This window comes from Vicugna pacos, chromosome 27, assembly GCF_048564905.1.
Source record: "Vicugna pacos chromosome 27, VicPac4, whole genome shotgun sequence".
Taxonomy (NCBI): domain Eukaryota; kingdom Metazoa; phylum Chordata; class Mammalia; order Artiodactyla; family Camelidae; genus Vicugna; species Vicugna pacos.
In genome coordinates, this window is record NC_133013.1 from 26,340,282 (window position 1) to 26,360,232 (window position 19,951).

General features: G+C 38.2%; 1 protein-coding gene across 7 annotated transcripts in view; it reads right to left on the reverse strand.

Moving 5' to 3' along the window:
* REC114 (REC114 meiotic recombination protein) overlaps positions 1-15,838 on the reverse strand; it is a 69,474-nt gene extending 53,636 nt beyond the window's left edge. For all 7 annotated transcript variants that reach the window (XM_072951069.1, XM_072951066.1, XM_072951067.1 and 4 more), the window contains exons 1-2: positions 15,649-15,838; positions 5,082-5,171 (exon numbers count right to left, since the gene is read on the reverse strand). In XM_072951069.1, coding sequence (XP_072807170.1) covers positions 5,082-5,171; positions 15,649-15,807 — 249 coding nt within the window. In that variant the 5' untranslated portion in view covers positions 15,808-15,838. The remainder of the gene's footprint in view (positions 1-5,081; positions 5,172-15,648) is intronic.
* Between the last annotated feature and the right edge of the window lie 4,113 nt (positions 15,839-19,951).

A 19,951-nucleotide genomic window follows, 5' to 3' on the forward strand; every position in this document is an offset into this window, starting at 1 on the left:
ATCAGGAACCAAGCAAGGATGTCAATTCCCACTATTTTCACTCAACGTTGTAAAGGATGTTCGAGCCAGGGCAATCTTGGGGAAAAAGGAGCAGAGAGGTGGGCAGAGCATACAGCTTGGAAAGGAGAAATATAAAACTGTCTATCCAGACAGCAGATCGCCTATGTAGAAAATCCTACAAAACACCTACAAAAAAGCTGTAGAACTAATACATGAGTTTAGCAAGATGATCCCAGGATACAAGGTCAACATGAAGAAAAATCAATTGTATTTCTACATACTAGTAACTAACTATTAGACATTGAGATTTATAAAATTCTATTTACAATCACTTAACTATGAAATATTTGTGAATAAAGTTAGCTAAATATGTACAAGACCTATTGTGAAAACTACAAAACACTTCTGAAAGTATTTAAATAAATATAATAGATAAAAGATACAAATAAGTGGAGTCATAACACATTCATGGATCAGAAGACAATATTAAGATGTCAATTCTCCCAAAATGATTAACAAATTCAAAAGAATCCCAATCAAAATCCCAGAAATCTCAGCAGATTTTTTTTTGTAGGAAAGCTGACACTAAAATTTATGTGGAAATGCAAATGACCTAGAACAGCCAGAACAACTTTGAAAAAGAACATGGAGGAATTAACTTATGATTTCAAAAACTACAGCCAAACTCCTAGGGATATATCCAGAGGGAACCTTAATTCAGAAAGACACATGCACCCCAATGTTCATAGCAGCACTATTTACAATAGCCAAGCCATGGAAACAACCTAAATGTCCACTGACAGATGACTGGATAAAGAAGCTGTGGCATATTTACACAATGGAATACTACTCAGCCATAAAAAATAAAATAATGCCATCTGCAGCAACATGGATGGACCTAGAGAATGTTATTCTAAGTGAAATAAGCCAGAAAGAGAAAGAAAAATACCATATGAAATCACTAACATGTGGAATCAAAAAAAAAAAAAAAGACAAACGAACTTATTTACAGAACAGAAACAGACTCACAGACATAGAAAACAAATCTATGGTTACCAGGGGGAGAAGAGGGTGGGAAGGAATAATTCGGGAGTTTGAGATTTTCAGATATTAACTAATATATAAAATATAGATAAACAACAAGTTTATACTGTATGGCACAGTGAACTATATTCAATATCTTGTAGAAAATTTTGGTGAAAGAATATGAAAATGAATATATGTATGTTCCTATGTGACTGAAGTATTGTGCTATATACCGGAAATTGAGACAACATTGTAAACTGACAATACTTCAATAAAAAAAATATATTAAAAAACTAAAGTAAGCAAGACAGTGTGTTATTGGAGTAAGGATAGACATTTAGGTCAACAGAACAGAAAAGAGTTTAGAAACAGACCCACACATACATAGCAAATTGATTTTTAACAAAGGAGCGAAGGTAATTCATCAATGAAAAGCTAGTCTTTTCACTAAACAGTGCTGGAACAATTGTTAAGAACGTGCCAAAAAATTAACCCAGACCCTTAACCTTCATCATACATTAAAAATTAATTAAATGGTTCCAGAAGTAGAGTCCCGAAGATCCATGATTATATTCTATAATACAGTGATTTTTCAATAATGCATCACTTTAATTGAAGGGGAGAAGGGACTATATGCAAAATAATATTAATGTTATGCAATACCACTATAAATTCATAATGAACCATAGGCCTAAATGTTAAGAGCTAAAACTATAAAACTTCTGAAAGAAAATGCAGAAAAATATCATTGCCATCTTCAGAGCAAACAAAAATTTCTTAAATAGGATACAAAGAGAAAAAAATTGGACTTCATCAAAATTTTAGGCTTTTGCTCATCAAAAGACACTGCTAAGAAACAAAAAGGCAAGCCACAGACTGGGTGAAATACTCGCAGAACGCATGTCTGATAGAAGAGCTGTAATCAGAATAAGAACTCCTACAATTCAAATATAAAAAGACAACTCAGACATGGTTAAAAAATATAAACAGACACTTCACCAACAAGATACACAAATGGCAAAAAAAATCACATGAAATGATGTTCAATATCATTAGTCATTAAGGGAATGCAAATTAAAACCACCACGAGATACCACTACATATCCACAAGAACAGTTAAACTTAAAAAGACTGTGACAATACTAAGTGCTGGTGAGGACGCAGAATAATTGGAATCCTCACACATTGCTTGTGGGACTGTAACTTTGGGAAACAGCTCTGCAGTTTCTTTTAGCTTAAACACAGATGTACCATATAACCCAGCAACAGTTCCTCTCTTGGGAATTTACCAAAGAAAAATGAAAATGTATATTCACACAAAGGCTTGCATACAATTGTTTATACCAGTGACATTCATAATAGCCCCCAAACAGAAACAACCCAATGTATATCAAAAATTGAATGGATAAGCCAATTAGGTTTATCTACACAATGAAATACTATTCAGTAACGAAAAGAAATGAACAATATGGATGAATCTCAACATCTGAATTATGCTAAGTGGAAGAAGCTAGACACAAAAGGACTATTATATAATTTCATTTATATGAAATTCTAGAAAAGGCAAAATTATGATGACAGAAACCAGATCAGTGGTTTTGCTAGGTGCCAAGGGTGGACAGATAGGACTGACGACAAAGGAGCAAAAGGAAAGTTTTTGGGTTAGTTGAAATGTTCTATATCATGAATGTGTAGTAGTTTTACGACTGCACACATTTATCAAAACACATCAAACTGAAAACTTAAAATTATTGAATTTCATTTTATGTAAATTATACCTCAACAAGATGATTTTTCAAGAGTTTAAAGATTTAAAAAATACTACTCAAGTTATATATGTATACACAACATGCACCAAATTGTGGAGCTACAATATTTTTCAATAGTGGTGTCTTGGAATTTGGTAAACTTGGTTTTGTAACTGCAGTGCAAAAATCTTTCCACATACGATACCAAGTTTGTAACAACATCTACCACTGATGAAAAAGAATGAAGCAGAGACAAGGTACAGGGTCAGCCCCTATGTTTAAGGAAGCTGAACTGCATTAATGCCACCATTCAGCAAAGACCCATAACATTGACAGGGAGAATTAGCTGTGCATTAGGCATCCCTTAGTCTACCATCTGGAATACTCCACATTTGAAGCTGAAGAAGAAATCTTATCTCCTGGCAACTGATACAAGCCCTAACAGTGGCAGATTAAGCACAACTGGCAGTTTTAAAAGTCACAAGGAACACAAAAATAACTTCGCAGGTCACCTCACATTCAAAGATAAGTTTATATTCCACTTATGTGGAAAGATGAATCATCACAATACACAACTGTGGGATGCTGCCATCATATTACAATAGAATGTGTAAGGATTCACCAAAAATTCATGTCTTTTAAATATATTTCACGTATATCATTTGTTTATTGCTGTTTCTCTCCACTGGAATGATGACACTCCACAATGACAGCGATTTTTGTCTTTCCTGTTCACTGCTATACCCCTAGCACCTAGAACATGCCTAGAATACAGTAATTGTTCAATAAACAATTGTTAAATGAACAAATTATGCCTACATATTCAGTAAATACTTGCACAAATTTATTATGTCTACTAGATATCAGTCACAGCTAAATGACACAATAGCCTTCCCTTACACTTCCTTTCTTGTATGGTTTCTTTGATCTGAAGATAATTATATTGTTTCTTCATTCATTTGCTTCTAAGTATCAATTCAAACATAAGCTTTCAATATACAAATAATAAATGCTGGAGAGGGTGTGGAGAAAAGGGAACCTCCTGCTCTGTTGGTAGGAGTGTAAATTGGTGCAGTCACTATAGAAAACAGTATGCAGGTTCCTTAAAAAGCTAAAAAGAGAGCTACCATATGATCCAGCAATTTCACTTCTGGGCATATGCCTGGAAAAGACAGAAATTCTAATTCGAAAAGACACATGCACCCCAACACTCATAGCAGCACTATTTATAATTGCCAAGACATGCAAGCTACCTAAGTGTCCGTCAACAGAGGAATGGAAAAAGAAGTTGTGAGATATATAGATACAGATATATAGATATACACAAACATATATACATACACATATATACATACAATGGACTATTGCTCAGCCATAAAAAAGAGTGAATTATTGCCATTCGCAGCAACATGGATGGACACAGAGATTATCATATTAAGTGAAGTCTGACAGAGAAAGACAAATACTAGTATTTATCACTTATATGTGGAATCTAAAAATAACACATAAATTTATTTACAAAACAGAAACAGACTCACATAGAAAAAAACTTACAACCGGTTACTAAAGGAGAAAAGGCAGGGGAAGGATAAATTAGGAGAATGGGATTAACAGATACACACCACTATATATAAAATAGATACGTAATAAGGATTTACTGTATAGCACTATATTCAATATCTTGTAATAACCTGTAAGGGAAAATAATCTGAAAAAATATATAACTGAATCATCTTGCTGTACACCTGAAATTAATATAATATTGTAAATCAACTACACTTCAATTAAAAAAAATTAACTTTCAAGCAATTGATTCTTTATATATTTCTTCATTTCAAAGTTTCCTACAATTTGTGTGTATTCAGAATAAAAAACAAATACATTTTTATAAAATTAGAGTTTTATAGAGGGCAGTATCAATTGATAATAGCATGCTTCAAGTTTTCATTTAGTTATTCCTCAAATCTATTCCTCCCTGCATATACTCTTTATCTGGAAAACCCTCCACCCATTTCTCTACAAATCTAGCCTATCTTCAACCCAATCTCCCCAATGAGAAATCCTTTATAATACTTGTTAATCTCTATCCTTTGATCCAACCCGACTCCCAATAAAACCCTAAACCCCTTTAGGGCAGGAAATATTCAGTATGTTTTTGTATTTCCCACTGTTAACAGAACTTTCAAAAAATTCTTAATTTGTAGAATCTGATGAATTTTAGTGAGAACCTTCAACATAAAAAATTAATGTAAGACTACAAAGATGAAGAAATATAGCTACATACTAAACTATACGCATAAAACCTACCAGTAGCGTCTGTCCTTGGGAAATGAAGAAATGACCTGATATAACTATGGTGAGAACAAGGTGTCCAGATTCTTCATTGGAGTCAAAAACCTTGAAAAAGAGCGAGAGAAATGTGTATAAGACAATTCATTTCTGTAATGCTAATAAACTTATGACTAAACTTTCTCTCATACAGATCTTCACACTCTAAATGTTCCCTTTCTCTCCATTTAACCTATAGTCATTCCCTTATACTTTCAAGTTTCTCCTCAAATAGGGGTTAACAGCCAAGCTTTTAAAAAATATAACTAAAACCAGTATTTTGAAACAAGAACACTAGACGAAAATCAAAGATTTGGGGCCTGAGCCAACCACTTCTCACTTATATTTTAATAAATCATTATCTTTGAGCCTCAATTTCCTTTCTGCACAATGGGGATGATGCCTTACATGACTGCTGTCAGACTTCAGACTCACAGTTACTTAGCCATTTACTCCATTCATAACCCCTCAAAATCTGGTGCTCTCCTTCGGATGAGCTTTAATTTGTAACGTCACTCTTAAAACTAGGGTGCCCAAAACTGACCATAATATTCTTGGTATGCTCCAGAACCTCCTGTTATTTGCAGTAATGAAGCCTACGATCACGTTAACCTTTAGAGGGAGCAGTCCCATTGAAGAGCGATCTTGTATCAATAAAACCTCCTGAACCTTCATCACCCATGTTGGTAAATCATACTTTTACTTTCGTCATCTGAACCTAAATGTAAAACCTTGCATTTATCCCCATTATATTTTACCTTGTTAGATTTGGTCTATAGTTGTGGTGGGGAGTTGAGGCAATTAAATCAAAGTGTCAAGGAAGACATGACTCTTAAGAGTGGGATTTGGGTCTTAATAAGTGACAACACTGTAGATGTGTCTTTAATATCATTAATAAACATTGTAAAGGTAAACATCCATGTATAAATAATAAGATGAAATACAGACTCATCTTAATGCTCAAGCTCAAAATAATTAACACATACTTAACTCAAGTATATTTTTATAAGGTTACTGCAGTCTATTGAGAAATAATGTTCTATCTTAGTTTCATATGTGAGGTTTGGAGTTTTAACGCTATATTTAAACTCCAGATTTCCTAATGAGTCTCCCCTAATTCACGTTAAATTCCAAACTTAAAAATCAAATAACATTTTGGATGTCAAGGAGGGCATGCTAAGCCCTGCACTGTTTCCTTCAGTGGTTGTCATCCAGCCTCTTTCCCAATAGTAGGATTTCAGTTATTTGTATGCCACTCTTCCCATCATAGTTTGAATAAATTATCTTGTATGTTTCATAACCACTTAAAACCACAAGGATATCTAGGAGTCAAGCACACCTATCAAATCTAGAGTCTGTTAAATTCTTTGGGAGGCAACGTAATGGTCAATTTTTTATTTTTAGAAATATAACATATTCCAAATAATACACAACACTTAAATGTACAGTTCAATGACTGATGATAAAGCAAACATATAATCACCACTCAGCTGAAGAAACAGAAGCCTTCTAGAAGGCACCCCAGTGCTATCTCCCAATTACTACCTGCTCTCTCCTCCCTGTAAGATAACCTCCATCCTGACTTCAAATACTATAGTTTTAGCTGTATGAATAGAATCATACAGAAAAGAATTCATGTCTGACTTCATCAATGGTGTTGCATGTACCTGAGTTCATTCATTTTCATTACTGTAGAATACCATCCTATGACTATACCACTATTTTTTCATTCTTCTATTTGTTTTCATTACTGAAAAATAACATTCTATGATAATACTACCATTTATTTTTTCATCCTTCTGTTCAAGAATATTGTTTTCCAGTGTGAGTCTACTACAAATAATGCTGTTATGAACATTCTTACATATGTCCCTTGTTGGGTAGAAACACTCATTATGGAGATGCCAGTTCTTTCCAAATTACTTTGTAATTTTTCTCTCCTGATCTCCACACTTTTACATCTAATTGCTCACTCAACATCTCCACTTAAACAGTCATCTCAAAATTAACAGCCCCAACTTGAAATCTGAACTTTCCCATTCATTCATTCAGTATTTACAAAGTGTCAGGCAAGTGGCATCTGTTGCCTGTCACCAGGAGTAGAAGTCCAAACACGTCTGCCCACTGCATCTCGGTACCGGAGTTACTATAGAAAACAACGCTGTGAAGCACTAGAGGGAACAGCTCTTGACTCACACGGAGAAGAAATAAGGCAAGATCAGCATCAGTAGCGGGGGCCGGATCCCCCACAGCCAGCAGGCCCCTCTTGGCAGCCATGAAGGGCAGCTGGCCTGCATTTATCCCTCATGGCTGCAGCACAGGACCCCTTTTCTTCTCCCCAGGAGACAGATACAGCAATGGGGCTGGCCAGAAGTCATATGCTGCTTAAGCAGAACAAGGGAGCACAGGCTGTGAGAACTCTCTCTTGCTAAGTAAGCGTTCCAGGCCCAAGGCCCATTCTTACGTGGCCGAGGCCTAGATGGGGTTGCACGACTACATGCACCAGACTGCCTTTCCCAACACAAAGCACCTACTGTGTACCAGGCTGCTGCAGGTTTTGACTCCCACAGTTTCCCCATCTCAGAATATAATTCTATCCTTCCATTTTGTTAGGCCCAAACTGTGGAATCGTTCTTGAGTCCTCTCCCTTCTGCATGCCCACAATCATCAGCAAATCCTTCATAACTACCTTCAAAGTATTCAGAACCTAACTGCTTCTCACAGGTCTGGTCTGAGTCATGTCATCATAATCTCTACTTGGTTTATTTTAATAACCTCCTATCTGGTTTCCCACTTTCTGTTCTTGTTGCCCCTTTTCTACACAGTTTATTCTCAATACAGTAGCCAGAGTGATCCTTTTAAAACCTAAATCAGGTCATGTAATTTCCAGCTCAAAGCCCTACAACAGCTTTCCATCTCATCCAGAGAATTCATGCAAGATGTTAGCCCTCCATTACCTCTCTGCTCTCATTGCCTCTTTGGGACTACATCAAACTAACAAATTTCTGCATATCAAAAGAAATGATCAACAAAATGAAAAGACAACCTACAGAAGGAGAGAAAACATTTGTAAACTACATATCTTACATGGGGTTAATATCCAAAAAATATAAGGAATTCTTACAAATCAATAGCAAAAAAGCAAATAACCCAATTTTAAAATGGGCAAAGGACCTGAAAAGACATTTTTCTAAAGAAGATGTTCAAATGGCCAACAGGTACACTGCAGCATTATTTACAAAAGCCAAGACATGGAAACAATCTAGGTGTCCATCAACAGAAGAATGATAAAGAAAACATGATGTATACACATACGTGATAGAATATTACTGAGTCATAAAAAAGCAAGAAAATCCTGCCATTTGGGATAATGCGGATGAACATTGAGGGCATTACGCTAAGTGAAACAAGTCAGAGAAAGGCAAGTACTGGATCATATGTGCAATTTTAAAAAATGAATTCACAGAAACAGAACAGATTGGTGAAGAACATAGGTAGGGGTGGGTAAAATGGGTGCAGGTGGTCAAAAGGTACAAACTTACAGACAAATGATAAATAAGTTCTGGGGATGTAATGTACAACATGAGACTATAGCTAACAATACTGTATTGTATATTTGAAAGTTGCTGACAGATTTCAAAAGTTCTCATCACAAGGGAAAATACTGTAACTATGTGAGGTGATGGATGTTAACTAAACTTACTGTGGCAATCATTTTAAAATATATACATATACCAAATCAGGTTGTACACCTTAAACTCATACAAAGTTACATGTCAATTATATCTCAATAAACTGGGGAAAGAAAGATTTACATCAACCTGACCTCTGGCTATTGTAGTATCTTGTCATCAACAAAGCAGCACACATTGAGATACAGAGCCTGCCTATCACAACTGGCTTCAAGCATAGATTATACGCTGGCTAAGTGATCAGAGAGCCTCCTCCTGTTTTATATTCATGTATTTGTGCAAGACTTTACTATAAGACTAATATAAAATTAGTTAGAAAAAAAGGTTAAAAGAACTATAGTAAAGTATTTCAAATGAACTTATAAATTATATCTATATGAAAGGCTAAAATAAAATAGCATTATTCTTCAGATGTGGCAAATTAAATTATGTACTTAAGAGTTTTTCTCTGCATTTAAGACTGCTCAGCAAGGGTCACAGCTCTATATATTGGCCCAAACTGCTGATTTATGCATTATAAAACGTGAAAAATGTGCAAAATTGCTAAGTAGGCTATTAGGTGCCTCCTCACTTACTCTTGGTAGTTAAAGAGCCTCATAAATTATTTCAACAAACTTGTAGGGTGTATTATGCTAATGAAAGTGGTCCCACTACATACCCATTACCACATTCTAAAATTCAGTATTTTGCTTTTCATGTTTCACAGAAATGCAAAGTGCTAACAGTAACCATAATAATAAACACAATTCCAAGAGCATAGCACCCAGATCAAAAAAATAAAAATGTAATGATATATACCTGGGGGAATTTGTTTTTTCTTTAGAACCAAAGGGGGAAAAAAATCATCTCATGCATCAAAGCATGAGATGTGATTCCCTTCTTTTACCACATATACCCCAAATAAGATTAATGATCATGAAATTATCTAGTCCTTCTAAACCTAGCTATTGGAGCTAACTTCATCACCTTGATTCGTAGCCATAAGCAGAATGTATTTACTCAAAATACCTCCCATGCTACAGAGGAATAAGTTCTTTATGTCCTGATTACCAACCAACCAGGCCCCTCTGGTTATTATTTTTTCTATAAAACACAATCCTAACTAAAAAACCCTTGAATATTTCCCAAACTAATAACTCTTATAAAAACCCCTGAACATACCAGAAAGTGGTGCCTTCCATTGGTACACCCTTCTGAGGATTCTGCAACTCAAGCCCTTGCCTTTGCTATCTTCACAGGTGCTATCTATTTACTCAAAACCAAGGCTCGTTTAAGCCCGTGACAGTTCCAATATCCAAACTGTATTTCTAAATCTGAGTTCAAGAAACACCTTAACTTACTTCTCAGATGCCATGTTGTCTTTTTTTTACGTGAAAAGCATCCTAAATTCCAAATAAGCAGGTATTTGAGCTTACTTGGCTAAATCTTCCAGTGGTGATGACTTAATCATCTCTAAACAGAGACCTGAATAGTGTCTGGCACATAGTAGACAGGGAACAAATCCTAAACATGAATGATTTTTAATTTTCTTGGGCCTCATTTTAGACTATAATTTCTTAGACTCCTTCAACCATTAAACTGAAAAAAAAATGTTTGCTGTATTTATTTAGATAAATTCTACCTTAAGTCAAGCCATAGCCTCTACGAAAACTATGTTACACAGTAAAATTAAGCTTTTGTTTACTGAAGGAAAAGAGTTGGAAATATTTATTTATAATCTGGGGCTTTGAAACAAGTAATGATTTTGTCACAGAAAAACATGTTAGACTATCAGAAAGGTCTTCTCAAAAGCCAAGCAATCTACAAAGTACAACGTATGTGACATATAATTCAATTAAACATAACCCTAACTGTAAAAATTATCTCTGTATCAATCAGATATAAGCTAGAGTCTGCTGTAGAAATTAACAACCCCCAACAGCAATGGTTTTATTTCTCACTCACACGATCTATTTCTACCTGTTTTCATGTTCTACCTCACACTGCCTGTCATTCTCACTATAAGACCTGTGCTGACAGGGTAGCCCACACTGTAGCAAAGGGAAAGAAAATGATTAATCATACATTGGCTCTTTTCTTTTAAATTTTTTTGGGGGGGAGGTAATTACGTTTATTTATTTTTAATGGAGGTTCTGGAGACTGAACTCAGGACCTTGTGCATGCTAAGCACACACTCTACCATTGAGTCATACCACCACCACCTCCGCCCATACACTGGCTTTTAAAACTCCTGCCCATGACATAGGTCATTTCTGCTCACATTTTATTGGCTAAAACCGGTCACATGACACACAACTTCACATGACACACAACTTCAAGGCAAGGATATGCAACCTTAGTACTTTTGGTGAACAACGCTAATGACTACTACTTTATACAAGACATTATCTGGAGTCAGATAGACCTAGGGTCAAATCCTAGTTTTGCCACTTAGAAGTATAATTTCTTCATCTATAAAATAAAAATAGTAACGATTACCTTATAGGATCATCCAAAAGATTAAATGGGATAAAGCAAGATCAGATACTTAGAAGAATGCCTGACCTTGACTCTTTAAAAAGCTTGGGGCGGCATTTCTCAAGCACTATTCCAGGTACCGACAGATAGTAACTAGGCACTAAATAACTTTTCTAATTTGTTGCTATTGTTATTAGAAATGCCTTTTGAGTTCCAACCAGGGACCCCAGGAATTTCACTTAACAGTCTCCAGATTCAGAAGAGACTTCTCCTTGTTCTCAAATCACCACTTTCCTTCTTATATGGTAATAGAAGCCCTGATTTTCATCTGGACACATGTCTCATGGAATTCAGGCTACATATGTCAGCTATCCATGCAGTTAAGATGACCACAGGTCCTAGTTCTGGCCACTGTGCTACAAGAGGAAGTAGCATGTGCAACTTACTAGAAACTTTCTTAAGTGTGCATCCTTTGTCTACTTCTTCATTCCTTCCTCTATCAGGCTGTCTGGAATATCAGTTCTACCTTGGACTCTGAGACCATGGCCATGCATGGCAGGGGCACAAACTAGGATCCTCATTTCCTGATGCTGTGGAGTGTCATACCAGCCCTGTACCATTCATTATGTGAATAATAATAAACGTTCATCTTATTTAATCCACTGTTATTTTGCACTTTGTGTTATTCAGAGCCAATCTTAATCCTAATTAATAAAAAACATAGCCTGTTAACTCTTTAAAAAGCAAGCTGCATGAAAGAATAATCTCTCTTGATGATACCCTACATCTTCCTAATAGAAGACACCACTGTAGGAAGCAGCCGAATACAGCGGAATGGAATTGAATCAAATGACCCAGTGTGGACTTCCACTTCTGGCCAACACGATGTACCAGGGACTAAATTCGCCCTGGTGCCTGAAACAACTGAAAAATTGGACAATCAGAGGAAACAACAGTTTTCAAGACAATGGATATCAAGTAATAAAGGACATGATTCCTGAGAAATAATGGAAACAAAGGAGGTGAGCCTTACCCTTGCCCTAGATTACTTCTTGGAGAAAGTTTCCAGGCCAAAGTACAAGGAGAAGGAGCCCAGGCAGAATCTGATGAGGTGTCCTTGAGAGGAGGGGAAAGAACTGTAAGCCCAACAAGGTCAGTGTGGCTAGAGTTTGGGGGCCAGAATACCACAGAGGAGAGTGTTGCTCGAAGAGAGGACCCCTGACACCTGCAGAGACCCCTTCTCAAATCTTCAAGTTCCCGTGTGCGAGCAAACGACCAGAGGCTGGGCAAAGAACCACCTGAAAGGGCTTAAAAGGGAACAATCCAGAGAGCTCACACGGGGCAGCGAATAGCACCTGCTCTCATCAGCCACTGTAAGAAATCTCCTAATTTACAGGGCATTGGGTAGAGTATGTACACTGAAGAGTCTGGCCTCAGGAGTAGGAAAACTGATCCCTAGATTAAATGCTGCTCTGGTCCAATCTAACAAAACTCAAGAGCAAGACCTTTCAAGGATCAAACTGTTTCCAAGTGACTTATCCCAGCAAAAAGCTCAAGAATATTTATAGGAACCCAAAAATATCCAGCACCCCACTGGCTAAAATTCACAACATCAGGCATCCAATCAAAAATTACCAGGCATGCAAAGATGAACTACTACTTTACTATTTTCAAAAACAATTTTCCTGGGGTTTTACTGGGTATCTTAAATTTTCCTCAAAAACAAAAACAAAAACAAATACAAAAACCCACCTACTCTAATTTTTATCATTTTGACCCTGTGTGTTAATCTCAAAATTCCTCATCAATATAACTGAATTGCTATCCCCCATATGAAATATTAACACTTCTAAGACAAACAACATAGTGGTTAAAACCTTTAACCTTGGTGATTAAGTGGTCAAAGCTTTAGAGACATGAAAAACAGGGTCTGAATTCTCTCATCTCTGTGTTCCTGAGCAAGCCACTGAACCTCTCTTTTAGTTTTCTTATCTACAAAATGGTTGCTTCACAGGGCTGCTGTAACAAATATACCAAAGCAAATAATAAATAGTAGCTATCATGTCATAATTATCACATTATCATAAGAAAAGTTTAGAAAAGCTACCACACACTCAGACATTTACTGAGCACCTATCATGCTAATAAATATGTAGGCACAAGGAAAAGAACGAAAAAAGGACACTGTTAAGAGGACTCAAAGTATATCTTACGCTGAACATGCATTTAAAAGTTCATTTCAAGTACAAACTTCATATTCTATTTCTTAATTTCTAAGTAGGGCAATTATTTTAAGTTCCTTCCATAAAAATTAAAGGATTTTTTCCCCTTTGAAAGGAAAAAAATAAGAAGTTGTCAGGTTCAACCAATTAGGGCATGCCTGAGAAATCCTTGGAATCTGAAAAGCGTGGTAAAACTTTAATTTAAAAGCAACCTGCAATTAACATCACCTTTCAAAATTATTCTCAAATTAGCAGACTAAATTACATTCAGACATAAAATACATAAAACGGACCAATCTGTTATTATGATAATCCTTTCAGAAAGGCTGGGCTAACAGATGTAAGGAATTAAAATCAAATTCAAGATGTATTTCATTTGCTTATTCTACTTATGTGACAGATGGCTTAAATATTAACCCTACTAATAAAACGTTTGCATATTCATTGTGAATCTGATTGCCTTACCTCATAACTCCACAAATTCATTTTATTAATTTTACTATAAGGCTTCCCATTTCATTCAAGGTCTTCTAAACTCTTGTCTCGCAAAGGGTGGTCCTTGCACAAACAGCTCCAGCATTGCCTGGACGCCTGTCAGAACCACAGAACTCCACTGCCCACACCCAACCTACTAAGTCAGAATTTGCATTTTTCAAAAAAAAAAATCCCCAAGTGATTTCTGTGCACACTGAAGTCTGAGGAGCATAGCTCTCAACTGTTGATTTTTTCCACACTTTTTAGAAACAGTATTACAAAGTTTATTTGCTTCCAAATTGTTGTTAATTTATCTCCAGATCTTAACTTTTCATAACAATAATTCAGTTCAGACAAATAAATCAACATACATACACATTCTGTATTCTATGTATAAGATGTCTCAGACTTGACCATACCTTTCAACTAAGACTTCAAGTCTTAGAAGCCTCATTGTACTATTCATTTTTTTCTCAACATTTTTGCCTTAGCATGTAGCCATTGTGAGGAACGTCTTCTCTATAATTAAACTACTATATAGAACTGGAAATCAGATTCTCCCCCATAATTTCAGGAAAGAGAAAAAAACTCAATATAGATTCAACCAAAGTTGAACTTGAAAGTGCCCTAGAGAAAAAAAGACCAGAGTGACTCTATTCACCACAATAATATATTTTTATGCTTTACCCAACATATTTCTACTGCAGGTACCACATATTTTTAAAATAAGAAATTCACAAGGGACTTAGGGCAGTTCTTTAGATGGCTCATCTTTTATTACTATTGCACAGTAGTCACAGTGCACATACAATAGAACAAATCTTGTTTTCTCTTTCGTTTATCCCCCCCTCCCCAAATGACAGACCTAGGCTGAAACTATCACAGCAGGTAGGGTGGTTCGGCACGAATTCAAAGGAAGGTACAAATGTTCAGTTTTCAAAAGCACTGCAAAAGCCAACCTCATCTCTTGTCGCTGTAGCCATGGCTGTATGCCAAAGATTTGAGAATTGCTGAAAAGTACCCTTCCTTATAAGCAATTATGAAGAGCTTTGCAAAGAGAAGGGGGAAAAGTGTAATAACAACTCCTTAGCATGGTCAACGTCCCTGGCCTCTGGGTTACAAGACAGGAGTCTAATAGTTACCCAGCTGCACCTGAGGCAATGCACCCAACGAAGATGCCTTAGGAGAAAGGGTTTAAAGGGTGTTAAGAGAAGGTATCAAGGAACCTGCTGGGTGGTTTCAAAAACTATGTCAAGAATCTCCAATTATTTTTTTTACAAGATTCTATTATAGATCCCATTTTGCATTTGCAGCCTATATAATTTCTCAAGATACGGTGTTCCACAAGAGTACAACGAAGTATTTAACGCATTTTTTATGGTCTTAGCTCTAATATTCTAGAATTTGGTGAACAACTCATTATGCCCCAACTCTACCCACAGCCACAGCCAAGTCTCCCGGAAGAACTGGCCGCGCACACCGGTTCCACTTCCTCACCGCCCACTCTTCGGCCCACCCCACCCGGCTTCCACCCGCTTCACTCACTGAAACTTCTCTTGGCAGAGACTGTAACGACCTTCACGTTGCTAATCCAACTGACACCCCTCATTCGTGCCTGCTCTTCACTAGAGACCGGCTGCAGTCTTCCCATCCTCCCTGAGGGGTGAGCACCCTGTGGCCCTTCCCACCCTTGGGCCTCACCTTCCATGTCGGGGAAGAGGCTGTCCCAGCTTCCAGGCCAGGCCCAGGCGGTTCTCCGGTGCCCGACGGCATGAAGCGGCCATACCGCTGGAGAGGCCACTGAGACGCGTCTCTTCCGAAGAGCCCGAGGCCCGCATGCTCTCTTCCCGCCTCCGCCATGTTGGGCGTCCAGGCTCGCGCAGCCGCGGCACCCGCCAATCAAGGCAGCTAACCAATCAGGAAGCGAGGTGACGCAAGGCCCACCCTCCCCCAGAGTGGGAGCCAATGGACAGGCCCTGGAGACGCGTGCGGGGCGAAGCGGGGCGAAGCGGGGCGAAGCGGGGCGAAGCGGGGCGAAGCGGGGCGAAGCGGGGCGAAGCGGGGCGAAGCGGGGCGAAGCGGGGCCGGGAGGCGCCTCGGGTGATGGGCGTCGCTCTGGACGTCGAGCTCGCCCTCATCTTGGTAGACGAAGTGGGATTGGTGACTCCCACCTGCACTGCGGCTCTGAGGCTTACAAATGGTAGTTGGCCTTGCTTCTGCCACGTTGGGGCCCGCACGTTCCCTCAGGCAGCCCAGGTCATCGTCCAGCCACCCTCACTGAGACATTTCCGAAAACTGACCGACTCCCTGTAACTTCTACACCCTGGGTCCGGGCCGGCTCTTGGAGGCCGCCTGGGCACTGTGTTTCCCTTCCTCACAGCAGCCTTTCAAATGACAACATCCCTGTCCACATGAAACCTACCACGACAAAGCCCCAGTTCCACACACCGTTCAGGAAATGGGGTTGTCTTCATCTTCCTGTGGGTCCCGAGGCGTATTTCCTCCAGTCAAGTTCTCTTTAAAAGAGAGGAGCAAATGGGTGGGCTGACAATTAAAGGTGTGCCTCAATCAAACGGCAGGTGCAACTCAGTGACGGGTCTGGGTGATTTATAATGGACAAAACACTTCTGCGTGTTATTTCACCTGTCCTCCCAATGACCTTGTGGTGACTTAAGGAAGCAAAGCAGAGGTTATTACCCCCACTGAATAAATGGAGGAAAAATTAAGTCCTGAGAATAGAAACAATTTATACAAGGTTGAACAGCCAGAATAGAACTATAGATTCCACAGTCTCTTCACGTGTCTGTCTGCCCAGCTGGCAAAGAATCTGGGTATCCATCCATCCGTTTCAAATCAGAAGCAATGTGCAGGAGGATGGAAGCTATGTTAACCAAACACATAAAATAAAGTTAAAATGCAAACAATTTTTAAAGCCATGCATGTCAAAGGGTATTAAATGATAGACAATGGTTGGAGAGGTGGTAATATATTCGCTCAAGCAAGCACCATTAAATACAGTAAGTAGCTATGTTAGTTACAATACAGGTAACAGAAATGGGTAAGGCATGCATTTGCTTTCTAGGACCTCAGAATCTAATAAAAAAGACAAAGAGAGGTACCCATGATACCTGACAGTTAATGCCAAGTGAAAGGTACAAACCATATGCTCTAGGGATTCAGATGAAGTAAAAATCTACAAACAGGAATAGCAGTGGCATTTCAGTCCCGACTTGAAGGATGAGAAAGTGTCCAAAGGGAAGATGCAAGAAACTAGTATTCCATATGGAGGGCAGGTTGAGGAGCAGAGTAGCAGAGATGAGGATACTGACATAACCAGCCAGAATGCAAGGGTTTTTAAAGAAGATGAAGCCACAAAGGAGAGTTAGGCAGAAGGGCACTGAACAGAAGTTAAGGAGAATGAATTTTACTTGGTAGGTGATGAGAAGCATGGAAAATTGGCATAGGAGAGTGACACTATCATAATGGTGGTCCAGGCAGGCTGATCTCTCAGGGGCATATAGAATACATTGCATTCAAGGCAAGAGGTATTTGTTATCTTCCCATCCCAACAGAGCTTGAAGGGGTCAGATTTCAGAAACGGCTTTTGAAGGTCCTCAAATGACACAGCAGTACTGCATTTAATATAGTAGTAAATGGTTAGAAACTTGGTTTGAATCCCAGTTCCACCTCTTGCCAGCTGTGTGACCTTGGGATGTCACTTAACCTCTCTGTGAAATAGGGTTAGCAAATACCTACCTTACAGGGCTTTAGGGAAGACAAAATAAGATCGTATGTGTGAAAATACTTGATAAATTACACAGCGGTGCACGTGCTGGTGCTTTCTATTTGCAGAGTTAAAATGACTTTCTGTGGGCTCCCTACAGGCAGGAGGATGGAAATGGGAGCCTGACATTCAGTCTCAGAGGCGCTCACCTTCCAGGTCCAGAGCTGCGGATGCTGTCAGACACCCTTCGCAGTAGCAGATGGTGCTCACAGTTGGGACCCTGTCAGTGCCCAAGGACACCCAGGGCCCTGCTGGGCTCCCACCTGCAAGCTCCCTTCCTAGACAATGCACCTGTGCTCAAGCTCCTGGGGCCACCAGCGTCTGCCAAGAACAGATCATGTCTGCAAAGGGAGATATAAAGCCACAGCTCAGTGCACAGAGGCTCCTAAAAACCTATGATATTAACAAAGGTGATTTGAGCATTCAGGAGGTCCCAGGCACCTTACTATGTGCTGGGGATGCAGCAGAGAACAAAACAGATGTGACTTCTGCCCTCCTGAAGCTTATGGTCTAGTGCCTGGAGGGGGCGGGGTGGATATGTGAATTACTCCGTGTTTTTTTAAACGCCGGTTATGTTTTCTTTTTTAAACGCCGGTTATGTTTTCTTTTTTAAAGATACATCTGTAATATACCTTAATAAGGTATAATTTTTCCTCCTAAGCTTTAATTTAATTAATTTATTTACCTTTTTAAATTGAAGTATAGACAGTTATAATGTGTCAGTTTCTGGTGTACAACATAATGTCCCAGTCATGCGTATATATACATACATTCTTTTTTTTAATGACTCACAAACTTGCATGAGGCTTTATTACTCAAAAGCTTTTCTTCCACCCATTTCCTGTTCCTAATAAGGTTTAATTTTATACAATAAAAAGCACGGATCTTATATGTTCAGTTAGGCAAGTTTTGACACCTATCTACATTCATGTAACCACCATCCAAAACAAGATACAGAACATTTCCAAAAGCCCCAAGTTCCCTTCGAAGTGCCTCCTTCCTGTCAGTCTCCTACTCCCAAGGTTAACCATTGATCTGATTTTAATCACTGTGTCTTAGCTTTCCTGTTTCTGGACTTAATACGTATGAAACCATACAGAATATACTCTTTTATATCTGCTTCTTTTATTCAGTGTAATTTTGTCTTTTAGCTTCATCCATGTTGTACGTATCAGTTGTTCATTCCTTTTAAGTGATGAATAGCATTCTGTTGTATGATTATATCACGGTTTGTTCCTCACTTGTTGATGGACATTTGAATTGTTTTCTGATTGGCTTTTTAAGCTGTTATGAACATTTTTGTACCAGTCTCTTTTGTAGAGATGTGCTGTCATTTATATTCAATAAATACCTTGGAGTGGAATTGCTGGTTGAGAGAGAGAGAGAGAGATGTTTAACCCTGTAAAAAACTGCCAGAGTTCTTCATGATGGTGGTACCATTTTGTGCTCCCACCAGCAAAATATGAGAGTTCCCGTTGTTCTTGCTGACATCTGCATTGTCAAGTCCTTTCAGTTTTAGCAACTTGAGTGGCTATATAGTGGTGTCTCATTGTGGTTTTAATTTGCATTTCCCTGGTGATGAATAATGTTGAGCCCCATTTCAAATGGCTTACTGGCCATTTGTGTATCTAATTCCATGAAGTGTCTGTTCAAATCTTTTGCCATGATTGAGTTGTAGGAGTTCTTTACATATTCTAGATACAAGTCTTTTGTCAAATATATGTATTGAAAATATTCTTCCCATTCTATGACTTGCCTTTTCATTTTCTTAACAATGTTTTTGAAGGAGCAGAAGTACTTAATTTTGAATAAATTCCAGTTTATTAACTTTTCAGGTGGTTTTTATGTGTTTGTGTGTGTGTGTCCTGCCTGACAAATCTTTGCCTGCTCTAAGGTTGTACACATATTCTCCTATGTTTTCTTCTAGAAACTTTAATAGTTTTGTCTTTTACATCTAGACATATGATCCTTCTTGTATTAAATTGTGTGAAGTAGGAATTAAGGTTCATTTTTTCCATATGGATATACAATTGATGTTGCACAGGAACAGCCCTCAACCAATGACTGATGGAAATTAGCATATAAATACCCCAATTTCCTGTAGCTTGGTATAGCTACTGTGGAAAACAGCATGGAGATTCCTCAAAAGACTAGGAATAGACTTACCATATGACCCAGGAATCCTGCTCCTGGGGATATATCCAGAAGGAACCCTACTTC